Source organism: Glycine soja, chromosome 11 (assembly GCF_004193775.1).
Source record: "Glycine soja cultivar W05 chromosome 11, ASM419377v2, whole genome shotgun sequence".
NCBI classification, from domain to species: Eukaryota; Viridiplantae; Streptophyta; class Magnoliopsida; order Fabales; family Fabaceae; genus Glycine; species Glycine soja.
In genome coordinates, this window is record NC_041012.1 from 36,070,680 (window position 1) to 36,090,574 (window position 19,895).

General features: G+C 33.3%; 4 protein-coding genes across 7 annotated transcripts; 1 reads left to right on the forward strand and 3 right to left on the reverse strand.

Annotated features, from left to right (window-relative positions):
• Positions 1-239: 239 nt before the first annotated feature.
• LOC114374187 lies at positions 240-3,890 on the reverse strand. Its single transcript, XM_028331798.1, has 3 exons — positions 3,499-3,890; positions 3,012-3,061; positions 240-565 (listed from the first exon to the last, which is right to left on the reverse strand). Exons 1-3 carry the CDS (start codon positions 3,791-3,793, stop codon positions 401-403), a joined length of 510 nt encoding a protein of 169 aa, XP_028187599.1. The 5' UTR covers positions 3,794-3,890; the 3' UTR covers positions 240-400.
• A 1,416-nt stretch (positions 3,891-5,306) lies between these two features.
• LOC114375166 (E3 ubiquitin-protein ligase ATL23-like) lies at positions 5,307-6,631 on the forward strand. Its single transcript, XM_028332926.1, has one exon. The coding sequence runs from the start codon at positions 5,781-5,783 to the stop codon at positions 6,324-6,326; it is 546 nt and encodes a 181-aa protein (XP_028188727.1). The 5' UTR covers positions 5,307-5,780; the 3' UTR covers positions 6,327-6,631.
• A 1,672-nt stretch (positions 6,632-8,303) lies between these two features.
• Positions 8,304-11,723, reverse strand: LOC114377591. Its single transcript, XM_028336180.1, has 3 exons — positions 11,464-11,723; positions 10,594-10,702; positions 8,304-8,883 (listed from the first exon to the last, which is right to left on the reverse strand). Exons 2-3 carry the CDS (start codon positions 10,685-10,687, stop codon positions 8,660-8,662), a joined length of 318 nt encoding a protein of 105 aa, XP_028191981.1. The 5' UTR covers positions 10,688-10,702; positions 11,464-11,723; the 3' UTR covers positions 8,304-8,659.
• A 2,652-nt stretch (positions 11,724-14,375) lies between these two features.
• Positions 14,376-18,765, reverse strand: LOC114372871 (aldehyde dehydrogenase family 2 member B4, mitochondrial-like). 4 transcript variants are annotated; one of them, XM_028330423.1, is made up of 12 exons: positions 18,626-18,765; positions 18,406-18,481; positions 17,898-18,035; positions 17,651-17,793; positions 17,352-17,505; positions 17,031-17,260; positions 16,431-16,520; positions 15,852-16,025; positions 15,468-15,605; positions 15,086-15,223; positions 14,922-14,983; positions 14,376-14,814 (listed from the first exon to the last, which is right to left on the reverse strand). In XM_028330423.1, the coding sequence occupies exons 2-12, from the start codon at positions 18,476-18,478 to the stop codon at positions 14,541-14,543; spliced, it is 1,614 nt and encodes a 537-aa protein (XP_028186224.1). In that variant the 5' UTR covers positions 18,479-18,481; positions 18,626-18,765; the 3' UTR covers positions 14,376-14,540. The 4 variants fall into 4 exon arrangements, with proteins under 4 accessions (XP_028186224.1, XP_028186223.1, XP_028186222.1 ...); XM_028330422.1 differs by having other exon boundaries at positions 18,593-18,765; XM_028330421.1 differs by having other exon boundaries at positions 18,406-18,765.
• Positions 18,766-19,895: the final 1,130 nt, after the last annotated feature.

The window sequence follows — 19,895 nt, forward strand, 5'->3', positions numbered from 1 at the left end:
TTTCATAATTTCAACAAAAATGTGACTTTCATGCACATTGACCATCCAAAGCTTTCTCCACCACCTTTAAGAAATGATGCCCAATTTGCACTCAGATAGAAAGGCCTAAAGTGCTGGAATCCATAACTGTTCCCACAAATTGACATCTTCGATACAACCACCCTAAAACAGGCCCCTAGAAAATTAATGTTTAAGGACTCAGCACTTCAAAATTAATACCTCAACTTGCAACTATGAGATTCTGTGTGCAGCTAAAATATGAAATATTGAAATGTTCAAGAGAGACACAATGCTCTCACAGTTCAGTGTCTGCCATAGTTTGAATTCTAGTCCTTAACAGAAAGGCTATATATTTAATAACAATTTATTTATGCATATATAAATTTCAAGCAAAAAGACACTAGGTTATTGACTTAAGAAACAATATGAATGCAGGAAGGTTATCGAGAAACAAAGTAAAAATTGCAACAAGTACAAAAATCAAAATAAAAGCAAACATTATTTTAACAAGATATACAAAGCTGATTGGATTGGACACCCTTGCAGGACCTGGGACACCTGGAACCTGAAGAAAGAAAGTCAATAAATGGAAAACAAGCTCAGAAGTCAGCACTTGAAATGGTAAAAAAAAAAACTTTTTAAGAAAATAGATGTTAGGCTAACAGTGTTTAAATAATGTGATTGAAGTAAATTTTTTATTAGATTTAATTAAATAAATGTTTAGTATTTTGTTCTTTCCTATTAGTCTGCATGGTTAATATTAGTTAGAACAGTTTCATCTGCTTTTAGGCTTTGATATTGTAACAGTATGGTTGTGATCCACTCATTTTCTCTTCCTATACCTCTGTGTACTGGCTTATCATAAATTAAAATACACTTTCAAATTTCTCTGAAGTCTGAACTATAGTTTTCGTATGGTATCAAGAATCTGGACCAAATGATCTTGAGAAAATGAATCTGGGCTGCATCTGCGAGAGTGAATCCACAATCATTTTCACAATTGAACAACTTTACACTGAGATAAAAAGAACTAAACTTGGAAATCTCTCACTCAAAATTTCTCCTTCGCATCAAAGCCATCATTGATTCCCTGTTTGCTGTTGATCTTATCTCAACTCAAGTAATTAGATGTCATTGTTGAGGGCCTACCAGATGAATATGATGCCATAGTAACCTTTATCGGTAGCAAGTTCAAACCATTTCCACATCGAGGAGATTGAAGCACTGTTACTGGCTCGCGGTTTATAAGGCACAGGCAGCAGACCACTCAGGACACTATCTTTATTAATGTTACTTAACATTAAGGTTACCAAAATCTAGAAAGGCTATCAAACTTGTGAAATTTCCATAAACTCGACTTGTAAACTCAACTTGCAAATGCTGTATATAAAAGTATTTAAAAAAACTATGATAATACTCATAGGTAAAATCCTATAACCAAAATAGGTTTTTTGGCAAACCAGAATTTAACTTTGGTTTAGAACCCAAACTAATTTTAAAAATGGTTTCCAATCCAAAACCACTATCAATACTAGTTTTAAAATTGATTTTGGGTTAAAAACCACTTGTAAATCCAAAACCAGTTCTAACATTGGTTTAACCCATTTTCTTAAAATATGTTTTTAAATCCATTTCTCAAATCCAAAAAGAAATATGAATCAATACCAGTTCTAGTTTTCTTTCTACGTTTTTGCTATACCTGTTATTTTATTAAATTTAATCATGCAGTTGGACCCTTGTTGACAAGTTCAAAATAAACTGCAAGTGACAATATTAGAAACACTATTAATAATTATAGCAATCATTGTTACTGCACAGTATTTTGGTCTACTTTGATGATATTATTTTTACAGGGAACTCTCCTATTTTAATTCAACAATTGATCACTCGATTGAAATCAGTCTTGGCCCTAAAACAGCTTGACCATCTTGATTACTTTTTAGGCATTGAAGTAAAGCATCTTTCTGATGGTTCTCTACTTGTCACTTAGAGCCAATATATTTACAATCTTCTTGCTAAATCTGATACGACTAATTCTAATGACATCTCATCTCCCATGATTGGAGACAAAAAAAACTCCCAAGACAGGGTGCATAATATGTTTCTGATCCTACTCTGTATTGTTCAGCTATCAGCACCTTAGAATATTCAACCATTGAAAGATCAGAAATTGACTACACTGTTAACAAAGTCTGTCAAGTTTTGTACAAACCCCTAGAATCATACTAGAAAGCATTTAAGAGGGTCCTTAGATATCTCCAAGGTTCCATCTCCTCCAAGCTGTACCATTTACAGCCTGCACCTACTCACTCTCCTCACCAAATTCAATGTTACTGAGACACTGACTGGGCTTCCAATTCTGATGATCGCAGGTCAACCTCTAGTGTGTGCATTTTTCTTGGGCCTAATCTAGTCTCCTAGTCCTAGTAGCACAAAAAACAAACTGTTGTGGCCACCTACTGCAGTTGAATATTGCAGCCTTGCTTCAGCTACCTCAGAAATCTTATGGATTCAAACACTACTTCCCAAGCTTCAAGTTTCTACCACCCTATCTCCTACTCTCTTTCTGAAATTAAAAGCCAAGCTCAGTTTCTGGAATTAATAAGCAAAATTATCTCATCCTCCCTGGGCTTGAGGGAGGATTATTAGTGTATAGTGTATACTGGTCTTGTATGGGGCAGCCTCATCTGTTGGTACAGGTCAGTTGCTATTAGTATGTTAGTATTAGTCATAACAGTTGCATCTGTCTCAGGCTTTGCTATTGTAACAGTGTGATAACGACCCACTCATTTTCTCTTCATATATAAACCTCTCTCTACTAGCTTATCATTGATGAGAATACACATTCAGTCTCTTGAACACTTAGCTTGAGTTTCTCAAAATTCTCTCGACTACAGTTTTCCAATACTTCCTATCCTAAGTGAACTAAAATATAAATGGTGAATTGTAAATTTAAAAGTTAGCTTAAGAAAATGACATGTATGCAAAAGTGGGAAAGAAAATAAACTTACTAGTCCTGGTTTCTGCATTGCCATCTGTTGAAATTGTCCATTCCCCACTTCTGCAAACAATAAAAGATAAAAATGCTTTTTTAATCACATCCTGACTAATTTTTGGCGATGCACACTGCGTTTTTCAAATTTGAAGAACTAAAAAATACATTAAACTCTTTTTAATGAGAAAAAGAGTTATGCACTAAGTGTAAAAGGTTTTACACAGACATTCCATGACTACCTATGGTAAATTTGTTGACTTATAAAATAATTATATTCAATCGATGGTGATTTGTGATTAAATGACAGTGCTAATGCACAAGCATTAAACTCATTTTTAATTTGAGGAACTAAAACCATATTTAAGCCAAGAAATAACATACATCATAATTTGCTTTTAACATTCCTCAAACTAGTTAAATTTTATTTTATATGCAACGTAACATTTATGAATATTATATAGTGAAAGACGAGAGAGAGGGGTTTGTTTGTGTATTCAACTTGCCTGAAGAAAGATCAGTGAGGGTAACAGTTTGGAGTTTCCAACCTTCGCCGAAGTTAGAAAGAAGCGAAGTGGGGCCAAAAGCGATTGGTTCTTCTTCTTTCCCATCCTTCACTGCTTCTATGTGCGACGCAGCCACCACCGTTCCCTTCAGCTTCCGATTGATCAGCGCCACCGCAAACCCCGCGCCGGTGCCCGCCGCAAACCGCCGTATCTTGCCGGAGCTTCTGCAGTTGACCTCCAGGTACTGCGATGGCGGAGGAGTTTGCCGCCGTGGAGGTGACGATTGTTGCGCCATCAAAATTCAATTCAACGTCTAATGTTGTCACTTATCGTGAGAGTCTGAGAGAGAGACATTGAAATTGAAATTGATTTTGCAGAGAAAGAGAGAGAGAGAACACACGCAACTTCAAGCACGATTTGGATCCTAAATGGGCCTTCTATCATAATTGGGCATTGGCACCCCCACATTGCTGTTAAAACCCTCTAAATTTTAAAAAACAATGTTTTCTTACTAAATTACCCCTAACAGTTGACACTCACAAACATAACTGAAATAAGTTTCTGTCGTATGTCTGAATAAGATCTTGTCCTCATATATAATGGATGGATGAGATCTTTTTGAGATACACAACATAAACATATTTTCATTGTGTATCATGACAATATTTTGTTGTCAACATATGTAACAAAATCACATTTTTGTTTGTATATTTCGACTAATCTTTCCATTGTATATCCCTACAAATTATCAAGTGTGTGGATCAATTGATGTGAAATTACAACTACTTGGAGTCTTGGATATGCAGTCACTTGGAGAAATACCTGACTCGAACATAATTATTTTCAATAAAAATACTTGGATATGCAGTCACTTGGAGGAAAAACTTTACCGCTTTAATAATCTTACCTGACTCGAACATAATTATTTTCAATAAAAGATACTTGTGATTAGGACCAAAAATATATCCACAAATTAAATTCTTGTCTAAATACATAACAAAAATGTAGTGTGTGAGTGAGTGCCAAAGTTAATATTCTACTATGGACTCAACATTTATACAACAAACCAAACATGAAATATAGTAATTAAATATTTATTTTTCATCTTCTTTTTTACATTAGTATTATTAGAGGACTTCCTCCATCCATCCCTTGCCCTTGTCCAAAGCTAAATGAGGCATCGTAATCCTACTGCCAAAGCTTGAAATCACAAACAAACAAAAAATTCAGCAAATGCAAATTTGAATTAACCTATTATATAATTGAAGTATATAAAAATACTTGGTACATATTCAATTCAACCGTTAATAACTAAGTAAATAATTATTAAAATAATATAAATATTAAATATTAAGAGTGTATCCCGTGCAAATGCATCTAGCCGTTTACACTTGATGACAGCTAGACAGATTTTATATAGATATAGACAAAAGTTTAACGCTGAATGTCGTTTGATTCTACCTCTCTTTCTATATAATTATTTATTTATTTTTTAGGTAAACTAAATGCTTTTAAGTATTATCCCGTGTCTTATTATAATATGAAAAGGGGGTACATACTGCCAAAACCAACTACAGAGAAAAAAGAGAAAAAAAAAGGGAAAGTAAAGAGAAAAGGGAAAGAAGATAAAGAGGAAAAGGTTCAAAGTGCAAGTTAACCGTGATTGTTTGTGTCCACTTGTAAAAACTGGTTACTTTCCCACCCACTCCATCAACATTCCACAATCACCTAATACACAAAAGACAAAAAAACCAAGATGATTGATGATGTACAACTATGTTCTTAACTTCTTATAAATGAAATTCCCAGACTCATCAGAACAAATAAAATTGTGTTTCAATGCTAAAATCAGCTCACTCTTGTGCTAGAATTCTACTTTAAATGGCAATATTTTTGCATCAACTTTCTTGCTAAATTAGATGATAGGTCCTGGCAAGAATTTGCTTCACACATGCATTGATTGGAGAGGGATCAATTTACATTTTTTGTAAAAGTTATGTAGCATATAATATATAAGATCATGAATCCATGTTTAGAATATTTGCAAGTTTTTTCATTTTCAGCATTGGTGTTGACAATGATTTGAGACCACAAGTATCTTCTACGGAAAGATAATCAAGCTCGAGTCGAGTAAGAAAACTAAAGATGCCAGACAGCAAAACTCTCTTCCCGAGTTTTATTGTAGCTGACATATCGCAAGACTCAAAATCGAGATCACTGGTTAAACTGGAAAAATCTCGTGCCAAATATTGATCTACCTGTTTGATGGTAAAGTGTTGACAATGACAGTTATTTTAACAGTGGTGTTATTATTTGTTGGATTTGTGTTCCTGGTCCTACTTCATGTTTGTTTTTCCGAGAGACTCTTTAGGAGAGGATCAATGGTTGAGAGGGGTGCAAATGTAGGCAGAAGCATGTCCATAGATGACTTGGAGATGCTTCCATGTTATGATTATGTTGCCAAAGGCAACACAAGCAGCCCTGTGGATTGTGCAGTTTGCTTGGAGAACCTCATCACAGGAGATAAGTGCAGATTGTTACCTATGTGCAAGCACAGTTTTCATGCCCAATGTGTGGACACATGGCTTCTAAAGACACCCATATGTCCAATTTGCAGGTGTAATGCTCATTCTCATAGTGGAAACCAAGTTGTAGGTAACAATGACTACTTTGTTGCACCAAATAGTGGGTCTAGGGAGAGCCAAAGTCAGCAACATGACAATATGGTATTGGTGCAGTTGAGAGAAAGCCTAGAAAATGTTCCATCCACAAATGTTGACATAGAAAATCCAACATTAGGAAGTCACAACTTGGTCAGAGAGCACTAAGTAGATTCAACTGGAAATCAGATATCATGCTACCACTTTGCTTCATGCTGCAGAATTTGCAGCTTTGTGAGAGGTACCTCAAAATGAGTATTGTTGAGATATTTGAAGAATGATGAACGATGAGTCTTCTAGTATTGTCATAGTTATATATTATGTTGTTTTGCTCCATTTGGTTATGTTTTAGTTTTTTTCATTGTCTCTTTTTAATCTTTCAAGCACAAGCATCTCTTTGATTGCTCGGTAGATTATTGAATTGTTAACTGAAGTAAAACTTGCTTATCTCTAGTAAAAATAATTTTGGTTCATGCTCTTATGTTTGTATCACTCGTAGACATTTTATTTTATTTTACTACCTGTGTTGTTTTCATCTTACTAATAGTTAAGACATCCAATAATTATTAAGACTGAAGGCTAATTTTGATTAGAGAATAGCACCATGAATATTGATAATATTATATCCAAGTTTTGTCTAACTATTTTGGGTTGAACATTTTTTTTACCAACAATTATTTTTAAATTAAATAAGTTTTAAAATTAATACTTTCAACTAAATGATTTCAAAATGAATTTTAACACAACTATAAAATCACAGTCTTGTGACTTGAAATCATTTATTTTGAAAACCACACGAGTAGTAAAAATTAATACGTTTTATTGGTGGATTAGCGTTTTTCACTTCATACTTCTCTTATAAAATACACTTGCTTCTTTTCAAATTACATCTCAATTTAAAATTTTTAAATTGTTTAAAATATTTTCGCTTTAAAATTAAAAAAATCATGAATAATTCTTTTCAATAACAATATTATTTATTTCCATTCACCTAAATATATACTAGTTAATTTACAACTAAACTCCAATTCGTTTCATAAATGATTTTAATTAAATAAAATTATTTTATTTGGAAAGTACAACCAATAATTTTCTCACAATGTATACTACTTCAATTTACATAATTTGAGACAGAATGATTATGTTCAAGTCACCCACCAATGAGACAAAACAGAAGAAAGAAAAGTCAGGACAGCCACAATAGTAAGTTTAGGATTTATATTATAACGATAATTTAGCACATGTAATATGGGATGTGTTTTGATGTGTTCCCGATCTTATTTTCCCGTGTTGTTCATTTATCTATTTTTTAAAGAAAAATTATAGATAAACCAAACATAAAATAACTTTCACCATTGCATTGAAAAACACAAATGCAAAATTAGATCATCTAATTGTATATCATTCGAGGGAGCATGCATACGTGCCTTTCAGGGTTGGCCCTTGAAGATTGTGGACTTACCTTTCGGATTGACCAATCTAGAAGGCAAATTTTTTACAAAGTTGTAACCAATCTAGAATGTAATTTTACATTTTAGATTGTCCTGGAAGACAAAAATGGTACAGGAAGCAACTTTATAGTGCAGGAAGCAATACCTTGAAGACGGGTGAGCCTCTTTGAGCCCATTATAATGGTTTCTTGAGGATACACTTTGTAGTTAGAAATGACCTCTCTTGGGCACGTTAGGTTATGCATAGTAGAGTTTGGGATTTCTTGAGTTCGGCTTTAAGAATTCTTAGTGCGTATGTTCTCTAGCGTGATAAAAAATGAAGAAAAACATCCAAAACATATTCTTAAATGAAAGTAGCTTTGTTCGTATACATATAAAATGCTATGAAAATAACATGAATGTGCAAACGTGATATTAGATGCATGATTGGCACACGATTTAGGACCTTCTCCCTTCATCCCTATTCTTCCCTCCACCCAAAGCTGAAACACTGTCTTGATAAAACCCCTAATGCGAATCAAATTTCAACATCATTAATTAGGGATATTTTTTGGTAAAATTAAGGAAAAGGAAAAGATGGATCAAGGTAAGGGAATGAAAGAATAACATCATCAGTTTCAGATGAATTGATGAGTTAAGGTAAATTCGCCAAAAGAATGAATTTCCTTGATTAGAATGAAAGGATTCCAAGAAAGAACCAAAGAGAAGCACTCTCAATTAACAAGATAAATTTTCATTAATCAAAAAATTCCTACTCGTGTCATAAAAACCTATTATACTAACACTAATGAAAAATGCCCCGTATAACTAAAAAGGCCCAACACATAACATAATAGGCTTTAATAAAAGAAAACACTTAAAGTCCACAAAATTAAGCAATCCTAATCTAGAAGTAGGTTTAAATTTATGATCTTTAGGTCCCATCCATCATCCTTCTCCACAAGTGAAATCATCTTCATATTAATATCCTCTTGTAGCTTCTTTAACCTTGATCTAGTAACAATTCCTCCCAAGTTAAGGTCCTCCCCCTTTTGTAGTCCTGCATCACATCTACTGTTCTTTCTTGAGAGCCTGGGAAGGTTGTTGAGCATCCCCTGTAGACTGATTGATGCTAGCTTTGGCCTCAGCAAGAAATTTAGGATCAGGCTCGGGTTTATCCGCCGCAGGTTCTCTCAATGCCAAATATATGTAAAATGCTATCACCACATTGACAGATATGACAGCAAGAAATCCACTCACTAGTGTCATAGAGTAAGGGGACAAATTGGATGCTCCTGATACAAAAATGGAGACATGGTAAGGTGGTAGTTTTGCAACTTCCATTCCATTTTTCCCATGGTGCCTAATTTCCAATGAGTTGGGAAAAGTTAAAGGAATGAAGTGAAAAGAAATTTAATTAGAATACACTGATACATTGTCATTCAATTCAATCATGTACTCACATATGGTAAGATTGTTAAATTTAATGATAATTACTTTCAAAGTCATAACTTGGCTAATTTCTAATTGGTAAACAATGTAAAAGTATTTATACTGGCAGTGTATGAAATTAAACTTGATAAAAACTTATAAGATCCATTCTCAGCAGGCATCGAGGAAGAAGTAGTCCATAAATACTGAGGTTAAATCAACATATGAAGAGCCTTAGTATGGGAGCATTTATTAGATGCCAGTCTCGTAAGACAAAAGAACACTGAATAAAAGTGTAAAAAAATTGCTTATAAAATTAAGCTGATTTGGTCAGAATTTTGAAGAACTGACTTAAAGCACTGACAAACTGCCATTTTAAAATGTGCTTAAGTACCATAAATTCTTCTTCAGTACCTCAATGCTTGAGTTTAGGCAATTATGGCATATCCAAGTAAAAAATCATTGCTCTCTGTCACATGAAAATTAAAAAATTGAAACTGATCTCCCCAACTAATTTTACAGATTATAAACAATTCAAATAACAATTTCTAGTAATAATGAATGGGGTGTGAATGGCATACAGGGTTAACTAAATACAAGAGATAATGATGCATGAAAATGGATTGGTTGTTTCTTGTCCGCTCCTCAATCTATAAGCAGGAAGGAAAAGGAGACAAAAAAATAAAGAGTATCACAATTTAACAGCCATTTCCAAATTGCACATAATGCTAAAAACTAACTCCAATGTGAATAGTCAACTACCAGTCATCACAGTTTACTTTTTCAAACCACAGATAACAATTTGGATGATACGGATATCTCCATTGTAATAATTGTATTACAAACTTTAGCAAAATAAACTCCATCAGAAGCAGAAAATTACCTTCTTATAGAACAGTATATAGTATACCATATGGGATATGGGCAAAGCTATCCATTTCTTTAGAGGCTTTGTATATATGTATACAGATCAAATTTTCTAGATGATTTGAAAAGACGAATTCTATGTCAGGCATTGTGTGAGAAGCACAAGCACCAACATTTCCTCCAAGATCATCAATTGTCAAGACCAAGGGCTAGTTTGATTCTCTTTTTCACCTTTTTTATTTTAAAAACTATTTCCTAAAATAATTTGACACTACTCAGCAATCAATTTCTTATCCAAATTCTATTAAGTTTTGAAAATTGTTTCTAAAACAAGAAAACAAAAAACATCTGGGAGGTGTTTTCTCATTCTCTTCTATTTTCAAGTGCTCATGCCTCATGGGGGTCAAACTATTAGAAAACAGCAATGCACTCAAGAGACAATCACTTTCAAACGTGCTCAGGGACAAACAAATCTTACAAAGAATTTTTTTTTTGAAAACAGTAAACAAACAAGGCCCAATATTCTCATCTTCAGTTTTTAGCAATAAAAAAAGAACTGCAAAAATAACATCTCTTAAAAGGAACTTCACCAGGTTTTCCAGTCAAACTAATAGATAGATATATAAAGCACGCAAATTAGAGCACAATTGTACAAACCAACACCACACACTTCAAAACACATAATCTTAAGTAGTTTAGAATCTTACCAGGAAGTATATTATGGTTAAAAGCATATAATATTGCAATAGGAATTGCCCACATGAACAGTGATGCAACGAAAAACTTCTGAATAACTCCCATTTTTACCTCAAATACCTACAAATAAAAAAGAAAGAACAGAAACATTAAAACACACACACACACACACACAAACTTGTTTAATCCTCAAGCAAATCCCCCACACATGTTCCGCACCTCCTTCCCCTAATTTGTGAGCTGATCAGTTTACTCACTCTCACTTAGGAGTAGTGAGTAGAGTTAATGAGTCAAACTCATGGTTGAAGTGGTTAATATGCTGAAGTTAAAGTTGAATTGTTTGGATAATATTCGAGTGGGATGCTTGACGAAAATAATTTTTATCAGACTTTACTAACTCTGAATTAGTTAAAGTTCCTTTCCCTGGACCAGAGAGTTAAGAGAAAAAAAAACTCGTGGACCCCTCTCGTCTCTCCAACCTCTCCTCCATTCCCATTTCCCCTTCTCTTCTCAATCAACAACATTACTCCAAAACCCTATCTCTCCGATTCCCATGTCCCCTTCCCTTCTCTTACCCCCCCCCCCCTCCCCCCCTGGAATACACCGCCGCCACCGTTTCCCCCGATTCCGAAAACGACACCACCAACACGCGGGTGAACGGCTTCGTCGTTTACACTGGCCACATTCCGGTAATGACGCAAGAGTCTCAGAAAAGCTGAAATCAAAGTCGAAGCTCGCGGCGGCGACGACGCCATTTTCAGCTGAATAGGATACTTCTTTTCACGTTGTTTAAATTTCAAAATTTCCAACCAGATTCATCAACAGAGCTGCAAATAATTAACTAATAAAAATGGCAAACTTTGAATCAAATATTAGCATACCACACTCTTAGTCCAAATCGTGTGCCCTCTCTGGTGTGAGAAACTTGTTGCTGCAACCACCCCAATGTGAAGTTCGTGGCTAAATGAATAGGTATATGCAGTGTGATTGTGCAGTGAAACTTGCGAATTGGGAAGAGAGAGAGAGAGAGAGATTGAACTGAAACGAAGAAAGAGGGATTAGGGATTGGGGGAAGGAGAAGAAGAGTCAGCAAAACGCACCGCCCTGGACTGAGGTTTTTTTATTTTTTATTTTTTTTATAGTACATGAGATTATGTTAATGTTTATGGTAACTTTGTTATAACAATATACGGTAATGTATTTATTGAATCATTAATATTTTAGTATGTATATAATTAATGTTATAATCAAAATTTTAAATAAATAAATATTTCTTAACATATAAATTATATTTTAGATTTATGATAAATAATTTATATTGTAATATAATGTTACTTTTAATTATTAATATTTTTTTAAAAAATATTAAAATTGAAAGTAAAATTAAAAATATTAAAAATGATAGATGAAAAGAGATAAGTATTTAAAGAAAAGCTCTTAAAAACATTTTGCCAAAAAAAAAAAATAACAGCTAAAAATGACATCTTTGGAAATAACTATCATCATTTAGAGAGAGGGGGATAATGAATATCAATCTAATGTATTTTAAAAAAAAATTAAAGGAGTGTATGTAATTTAAAAAAAAAGTGTAATTTTGTTTGATTTTTTATTTCTATACCCATCACAAATATTCTAATCATGAACTTAAAAATTGAAATATAATCAAACAAAACTGCATCAAGAATTCATTAAAACTTTCGGAGAACCTTATATTTAAATAAACTTTGGTCAATCTTAAAGAATAACAATATGAAACAATATATAAACTCATACGAAATATTAAAACTAAAACAATAATCCAGAATATCATTCTGTTAGCCTATTCTAATTCCAAATTATAATATTAATTCCAAACAATATATAAAACACCCTAAAAACATGAAAATGGAAAAAAATATAAAATTAATATCTCACTCCCTCTTACGGTAAATCTCTCCTTACTTAGTTTCATCAATTCACACTAATCAGAAAATGGTCAATTTCTAGGTTTCACACTCAACACAAGAACATGTCAATTTTACAATAATTTCGCATCGAGACATCAATTGGTCCATCAAACATAGTTAATTTACACATAAAAGAATAAGAACAGAATTGAAATTCATAAAACAACCCAAATTTTATCCTCTAGGAATCCCTACACATGTTTATTCTAATTCTCAAGCGTCAATAACTCATCTCTTACCTGAAAGCAGACTCACGTGTGTAGTCCAACAACAATAATGTGTCTCTAACGATTCCTTAAGATTCTTGAAGCTTTTTCTTTGGTTGCTCTGCTAGAATTTCTAAGCGTTAGGGAGAAGGAGAAGAGATTGAAGCCTCAATTTCGTTGTGTCTATGAAAGGGGAATTTCTCTCTACATGAATTATTTCACAAATCTCAACGGTGAGAATGTGCGAAAATGAGTTCTGAAGGTGGTGTCCACATTTCAGGATGATCCAACTAACGAATTCGAGATCATATATGCGAGAAAAAGATAAAGTTTTGGGAAAGGAAAAAGGGAGAACGAATTTGGGAGAAAAAGAGCGTAGAAACATATAGTGAGTAAGAATTGACCTAATATGTATCTATTTATAGATAGGGTACTCTAATTCTATTATTTATTGTATTTTTCTTTATGTTATTATTTTATAAAAAGAAACTCTATTTTACTATTTCATTAAATAAATAACTAATTAAAACATCTCTTTATTTTCTAAAATATGATTTTACTCTTTATTTTCTAATACTATGAAATTCTTATTTTAATTAACAAAAACCATTTTCTCTTATTTATTTAATTTCTAAAAACTCTATTAATTTTTAAATAAAACTCATTTTATTTATTTAAAAAAAAAGGAATGTTACATTTGGATATGTTGATCTGAGTACCAAAGCAACCACCATGTGAATTCATCTGGTGATGTTTACAGCTTTGGAATGGTACTTCTACAAATCCTCTCGGGAAAGAAGGTTATAAATTTGAAACTGAAGAAACCAATGTCACTGAACAAAGTGGTCAGAAACCATGAATCTTAAATATCTTATACTATTTCATGAACTCTGTTTAAAAAGTTTGGCCCGTTTGTGCATATTTTGTATGACATACTTCATTTCTTAGGCAAAAGCACTCACCAGGGATGAGAGGATAACAGGATTTGCTGACCCTAAACTTCAAGGAGAGTATTCTGAAGAAGCATTTGATTTTACACTTAAGCTAGCTCTATCATGTACAACCCTCAACCAACAACGTCCATCCATGGAGCAGGTTGTCAAAAGACTAGCTAGAAGAGGCTCTATTAATTTCAAAAGGGAGGAAGGCTTCTACTACAGAAACTCCAGAAAACAAGAATCTATGAAAGTGTAATAATTGATATCATTTTTATAATCAGAGTTATGGTTATTGGTTTGCAAATTTTTAAGTGCTAGTTAAGACAAATTTTGTACGTGGTTTATATAACAGAATTTTGTATTTAGATTCTGTGATGACTTGAACCCTTTTGTGTTACACAATAAAAATATGTATTAATTTCCTGTGATGTTAAAAAACAATGGCATCCATAGAAGTTGTTGTTTACTAAGGTATTCTTGGTGGCTACGAGGTCCATTACACAAGAGTGGTTGCTGAAATCTATGCCTTTTATTCTTAGTATAATATAATTCTGGATGGAATATGGATAGTTCGACTATGCATAAATACTTTTACGGTTGATCTGATGAATAAAATAACTTTTTTATGAAATTGTTTTTCATTTGAGTTTACTGAAAGAAGACATTTTAACTTAGTAAAGAGAAGTTTTTTTGACACCAAGGGTGATATTCTAACAGAAGGTAAGTTGAGTTAGCAAAGATTGGCACAGAAAAGCTTTAGTTGTGTAATAACTTTGGCTAATTCAATGCCTTAGGAATGTTCCATGAAAGATGTAGTTTTTTTTCTAGATAAGACATTATGAACATGAACACTTAGGTAGTGGGAAAACTACAGCCATGCGGGATTCTTCAAAGCAGTGACAACAGCTTTAACTTGAAGGTAGCTTCTAAGGCTGTAGATTCCCCTTACTCTCCCTTGACCACTCATCTTATATCCACCAAAAGGTATTGCTGCATCAAAGACATCATAGCAGTTGATCCATACCGTTCCAGCTTGCAATGCTCGCATCAAGGTGTTGGCAGTGTCCATATTTTTAGTAAAAACTCCAGCAGCCAGGCCATAGGAAGTTGCATTGGCTCTTCTTATCACTTCCTCTAGATCCCTATGATTTATTTCAAAACAGAATAAGTAGGATTTAAGAGGAGGATCTACTGAAGAATGTCAAAGTACAAACATGATGGCACTTTTATCTAGTGATTTGTAGCATACTTGAATTTCAAGATAGATTGTACTGGACCAAATATCTCATCTTTTGCTATCAACATGTTGTCCTGTAATAATAACAAAGAAACCAATTTAGCTATTTACTTCTGTCTCTTAATTATGTTACTACTTGTTCAGAAATAGAACCATATTAATTGGAAGTATCATGCCTGAACATTTGAGAAAACAGTGGGTTGGATGTAGTAGCCTTTGGAGCCAATTCTTTGACCACCAGATTCCAGTTGAGCACCACTTTCAACGCCTGATCTTATGTATTTCATGATCTTCTCGAATTGCACAGAATCAATCTGAAACACATACAATTATCAATCCATCCCCCTTTAAGATGCCACCTACTTAGCATTTATCTACCATAAGTTAAAAAGAAAAAAGAAAACTCTGTTAGATGAATGAGAAATTGCAAAAGTAGTTTCTTTTACATGCTAAAACCAAGATATTGAAAAACTTACAATGTTATTCGTATTTGAACCAAAGGTTCTCTTTGATTTAAGGTTAATTAGGAAATAGAAGATAGGAGGTAGTCACAGATACCTGAGGACCTTGCTCAACCCCATTTTTGAAAGGGTCTCCAACTACTCGTTTAAGAGCACGGGCTTTAGCCTTTTCAACAAATTCACCATATATGCTTTCATGGACAAATGTGCGAGAACCAGCACAGCAACATTGCCCCTGTATACAAGCAATGCACCGTTCTCATTATTATTAATAATAACGTAAGAGAAATGTTACCAACACACTCTTTAACATACTATTTTTATAACACACTTTATTGTTGGCTGAAATTTATTAGAAATCACAAATTTTGTGGATCTCACTTTTTATTTAATGAATCTGTTATGTTTTTGTAGTTTTCAATAAATTTTAAGTAGAGCATATTGTTATTACTCCTCATAACATAAACTATAGTCATCAAACCTGATTAAAAAATAAAGCAAAATGTGAAGCCTCAACGGCTGCATCAACATCAGCATCCTTGCACACAATGAATGGAGATTTTCCACCCAGCTCCAGAGTTACTGGCTTCAGGTTGCTGTGTGCAGACAGTTCAAGTACACGTTTACCAGTGCTAGTGGATCCTGTGAAAGCAAGCTACAAAAAATAAATCAGCCAATTTTTAGTTTACTAGTAGCTATTAGGCCATTAGGCAGCATAAATTAAAGCATATTTGTGTTGTAGACTTAGAGAGAATAAGAAAAATGAAGATATATATTTTAGAATAAAATGTATTTTAGTTTGGTCAAAATTGGTTTTAATCCCTACATTTTAAAAACAATGTTTTTGGTCCTCATTTCTAAAATGTGGTAAATTTTGTCCCTAACCCTATACTTTATTTTGACTTGAGCAGTGACAAAATTCACAAAATTTCATAAATACAAGGGCCGAAATCATTCTTTTTAAAATATAGAGACTAAAACCAATTTTGACCAATTAAACACATTTTACCCTTTTTTTTTAAGTCTCAAGAGAATTCTTCCTCTAAATCTTTTGAAGTACCTTGTCAACGTCCATATGACTACACAGTGCTGCACCAGCAGTAGGACCAAAGCCAGAGATAACATTCAGAACTCCAGGAGGAAGTCCTGCCTATTGCATCAAATCCATCAGAGAGGGCAATTACAAAGTTATAGACACATGCAGGACCACAATCTATTTGTTGTAAGCAATTTTGATAGCAGGCTTAAGTTCATCTCAAATTGAAGCTTTTAATTTCTAGAGGTCCAGTTAATAATGGAGACAAACTGACAATTGTAACATTTAAGACTTGTACACATTTTCCTCTTTAATGGAAGAGGTAATTTTATTTTTTTGTTAATTTTAGGTTATTGATCTAGTATTAGTAACAATTAACGAATAAGCTTGAAGAAAAAAAAAGTTTCTGTAGCCTTCATCTTGGTCAAGAATCTTATTGATTCGGTTCATTTTGAAGGGTAGAGATTTCGAAGTCAAGGCATCATATACGATAGGGAAGGTATGGAATTTAAGAGGGATTGCAGCTCTATAAAAGAATAAGAAGATGGTCACAAAAGTGAAATCCAAGCCAGTATACACATAAATGGAAACATTTTTAGGTGTGGTAAAACTGTATAAGGCTACCTCAAGAAATAGCTTTGACACATATAGGGCTGAAAGGGGTGTCTGCTCTGCAGTTTTCATTACAACTGTATTACCACAAGCTAATGCAGGTGCAACCTTCCATGAAAAAATAAGAAGTGGGAAATTCCAAGGAACAATCTGCCCTGCTACACCAATTGGTTCATGCAAAGTTTGGACATGGTATGGTCCATCAGCTGGAACTGTTAGACCGTGAATTTTATCCGCCCAACCTGAAGAAAATTGAATGAATTCCAAAGAACATCAACTTGTTATACAATATTATAACTACGTGATATAAGAACTCAAAGATAATGGAATTACCTGCATAATATCGGAACAATCGTACTACCATGGGTATTTCAACATTTGCAGCCTGTTCATAAGTCTTGCCACTATCCCATGTTTCTATGGCTGCAACTTCATCATTGTGTTTCTCCAATAAATCAGCAAAGCGCAAAATTATACGTGATCTTTCCTAGAGAAGTTCATCAAAGATAATAATTAAACTTGTATATAAAAAACATGTAGCATCTTGTAGTCCAAAAGAAAAAAGTGCAGCATCAAAACAGCTCCATATTGAAACTTATAGAACAAATAAGTATTAGATAATGTTTTAATACATAAGCTGTCATCTTTGGCCATGGTCCCTCATCAAAAGCCTTGCGAGCAGCATGGACAGCGCGATTTACATCTTCAGCATCTCCTTCAGCAACATTGGCAATTACATCTCCAGTCCTAGGATCAAAAGTTGGAAAAGTTTTTCCTAACAAATACAAAATAGTTAAATTATGTTTCTGTTGCATAGATTGTTATGAGTAATCATATGAATGAAACAACGTTTTAAGTACATGAAGGTAAGATATTAACCAGAAGCTGCATCAACAAATTTCCCATCAATTAGAAGCTGACTTTGATCAATTTGCACTGGTGCTATGCTAGGCTCCACATCAGCAACAACAGACGCAGCAATTCCACTTATACTTCTCTGCCAATGACTATATAGGCCTGAAAATTTAGTCAATAGTTATCCAAATTTTCAGACTAACGAATTTAATAATGTTAAGATATGATCAGAAATATATGTTACACTTCTCTATACTTTATTGATAAAGAAATTAAGATGTGTATGTATGTGACAGACAGCATATTAGCAGCACCATCGTGCATGTGTGGTTAGTATATAACCAAAAGGCAAAAAAAAAAAGTTCAAAACCTCCCTTCAAGTTTTAAATTGTTTTCTCCAATGCAATTTATAAAGAATATATATATTCTTTCCCTTTTCCATATGTCAGCATATAACACAACAGGAAGATATTGAAGATTTCAATCTTCTACTCAAAATGCACGTTATAGAAGGGAGAGATACTGCTATTACCTAAACATCGTTTTGTGGCTGAGGCAGAAGAAGAACACACATAATGTAGAGTTGAAAGAATTCTAGAGGCCATGACCTGCATGAAGATTCTTTAATGTTGAGGATTTTTTTTTCTTCCCTTTCTTTGTAATCCTACCCTCAGAGATTTCTAGAACTATACAAATCTTCGTGAAATTAATTTTCTTACCACCCTTCTTTTAAGAGCTTAATAAAGTGTTACCCAGTAAGCATCTCAGTACTGTGTCACCCGAATGGAAGAGAAGGTAGACAGCAAAACATAGTTAGCAATAGTCAGTTATCATTAACGTAAATTGAGCATATCATGTCTAATTTGCTTATGGATCAAAATTACTATTCTAAGAGTGAGCCAATGAACAAGTTAAAAAGAGTCACATTCTAATTAAAAATATAATAATGATAGCCGCCATAATAGGTAACATCAAATTGCAAGTTATATGTGATAGGAAAATTATAATCATCCACCCTGTAATACCCAATTTTTGTAAAATAAATTAAAAATATTTTTTATTTAAAAATAATTAGAATTTTAGAAAAATAATGAGGTTTTTATAATTAAAATAATGGTTTGAAAGGAAATAAAAAAATATGCTATTTATTCATTTGATAGGAAATAAAATAGAGGTTTTGTTTATAAAATAATAAAAAAATTGAGTAAATAATAGGTTTAAAGTACCCTAACTATAATATATTGTGTCAGTTTTCAAACACACAATACATCTTTACGCTTTCTTTTGCTCTTAACTTCGTTTTCCCTTCTCCTCCTCCCAAAACTCTCTTTTTTTCGCATACACTCAAACCTGTCTCAGTAAAATGACAATTTCATATTTTTTAACCGTTGGATCGTCGTGAAATATGAACATCAACTTCGAAACCTTTATTCGCACACACTCATCGTTGGGATATTCAAGATAATATTCTTGGTGGAAGAAATGTCCCTCGTACTGAACTTTCTCTTTTCGTGCATACACCCAAACCTATCCCAATAAAACTATGATCTTGGACTCTTTAACCGTTGGATCATCGTGAAATTTGAAAAAAAAAACCTTTGGAAATCATTTTTGCACACACACACCGTTGGAATTTGTGAAATAATGTTCTTTCAAAGAGAAATTAGACTTGCATGTTGACAGTGAATTGGAGGCTATAGTTTTTTCTTCTTCTCTGTGACACTTGGAAATCCTAACAAAATAATCAAAGGAAAAATTTGAGGATTCTCACAGAACCGCTAGAGATGCCGTTATTACTATCTGACTACACCCATGAGCCCGTTTAAAGGTAAGAGATGAGTTTATCGCAATTGGGGTTAGAATGAACATGTGTAGGAATTCTTAAAGGATTAAATTAGATTTATTTTGGGATATTTATTGAATTATAATTTTTCCTTTATGATTATAAATACGATATTGTTGTGTTTGACGGACCAATTGATATCCTGATGCAAATTGGTTGATAAAATTGAGTGCTCTCGA

Coding starts and splice junctions, on each gene's coding strand:
- LOC114374187 (XM_028331798.1), bottom strand. CDS start 3,793: ATGGCGCAACAATCGTCACCTCCACGGCGGCAAACTCCTCCGCCATCG. Junction 3,062..3,498: donor CCTCACTGATCTTTCTTCAG/GCAAGTTGAATA, acceptor TATTGTTTGCAG/AAGTGGGGAATGGACAATTT. Junction 566..3,011: donor CAATGCAGAAACCAGGACTA/GTAAGTTTATTT, acceptor TTCTTTCTTCAG/GTTCCAGGTGTCCCAGGTCC.
- LOC114375166 (XM_028332926.1), top strand. CDS start 5,781: ATGACAGTTATTTTAACAGTGGTGTTATTATTTGTTGGATTTGTGTTC.
- LOC114377591 (XM_028336180.1), bottom strand. CDS start 10,687: ATGGGAGTTATTCAGAAGTTTTTCGTTGCATCACTGTTCATGTGGGCA. Junction 8,884..10,593: donor TAACCATAATATACTTCCTG/GTAAGATTCTAA, acceptor TTTTTGTATCAG/GAGCATCCAATTTGTCCCCT.
- LOC114372871 (XM_028330421.1), bottom strand. CDS start 18,487: ATGCAGGTCATGGCCTCTAGAATTCTTTCAACTCTACATTATGTGTGT. Junction 15,606..15,851: donor TTGCTTTATTTTTTAATCAG/GTTTGATGACTA, acceptor GCTTGTATACAG/GGGCAATGTTGCTGTGCTGG. Junction 15,224..15,467: donor GGGTTGAGCAAGGTCCTCAG/GTATCTGTGACT, acceptor TATGTGTTTCAG/ATTGATTCTGTGCAATTCGA.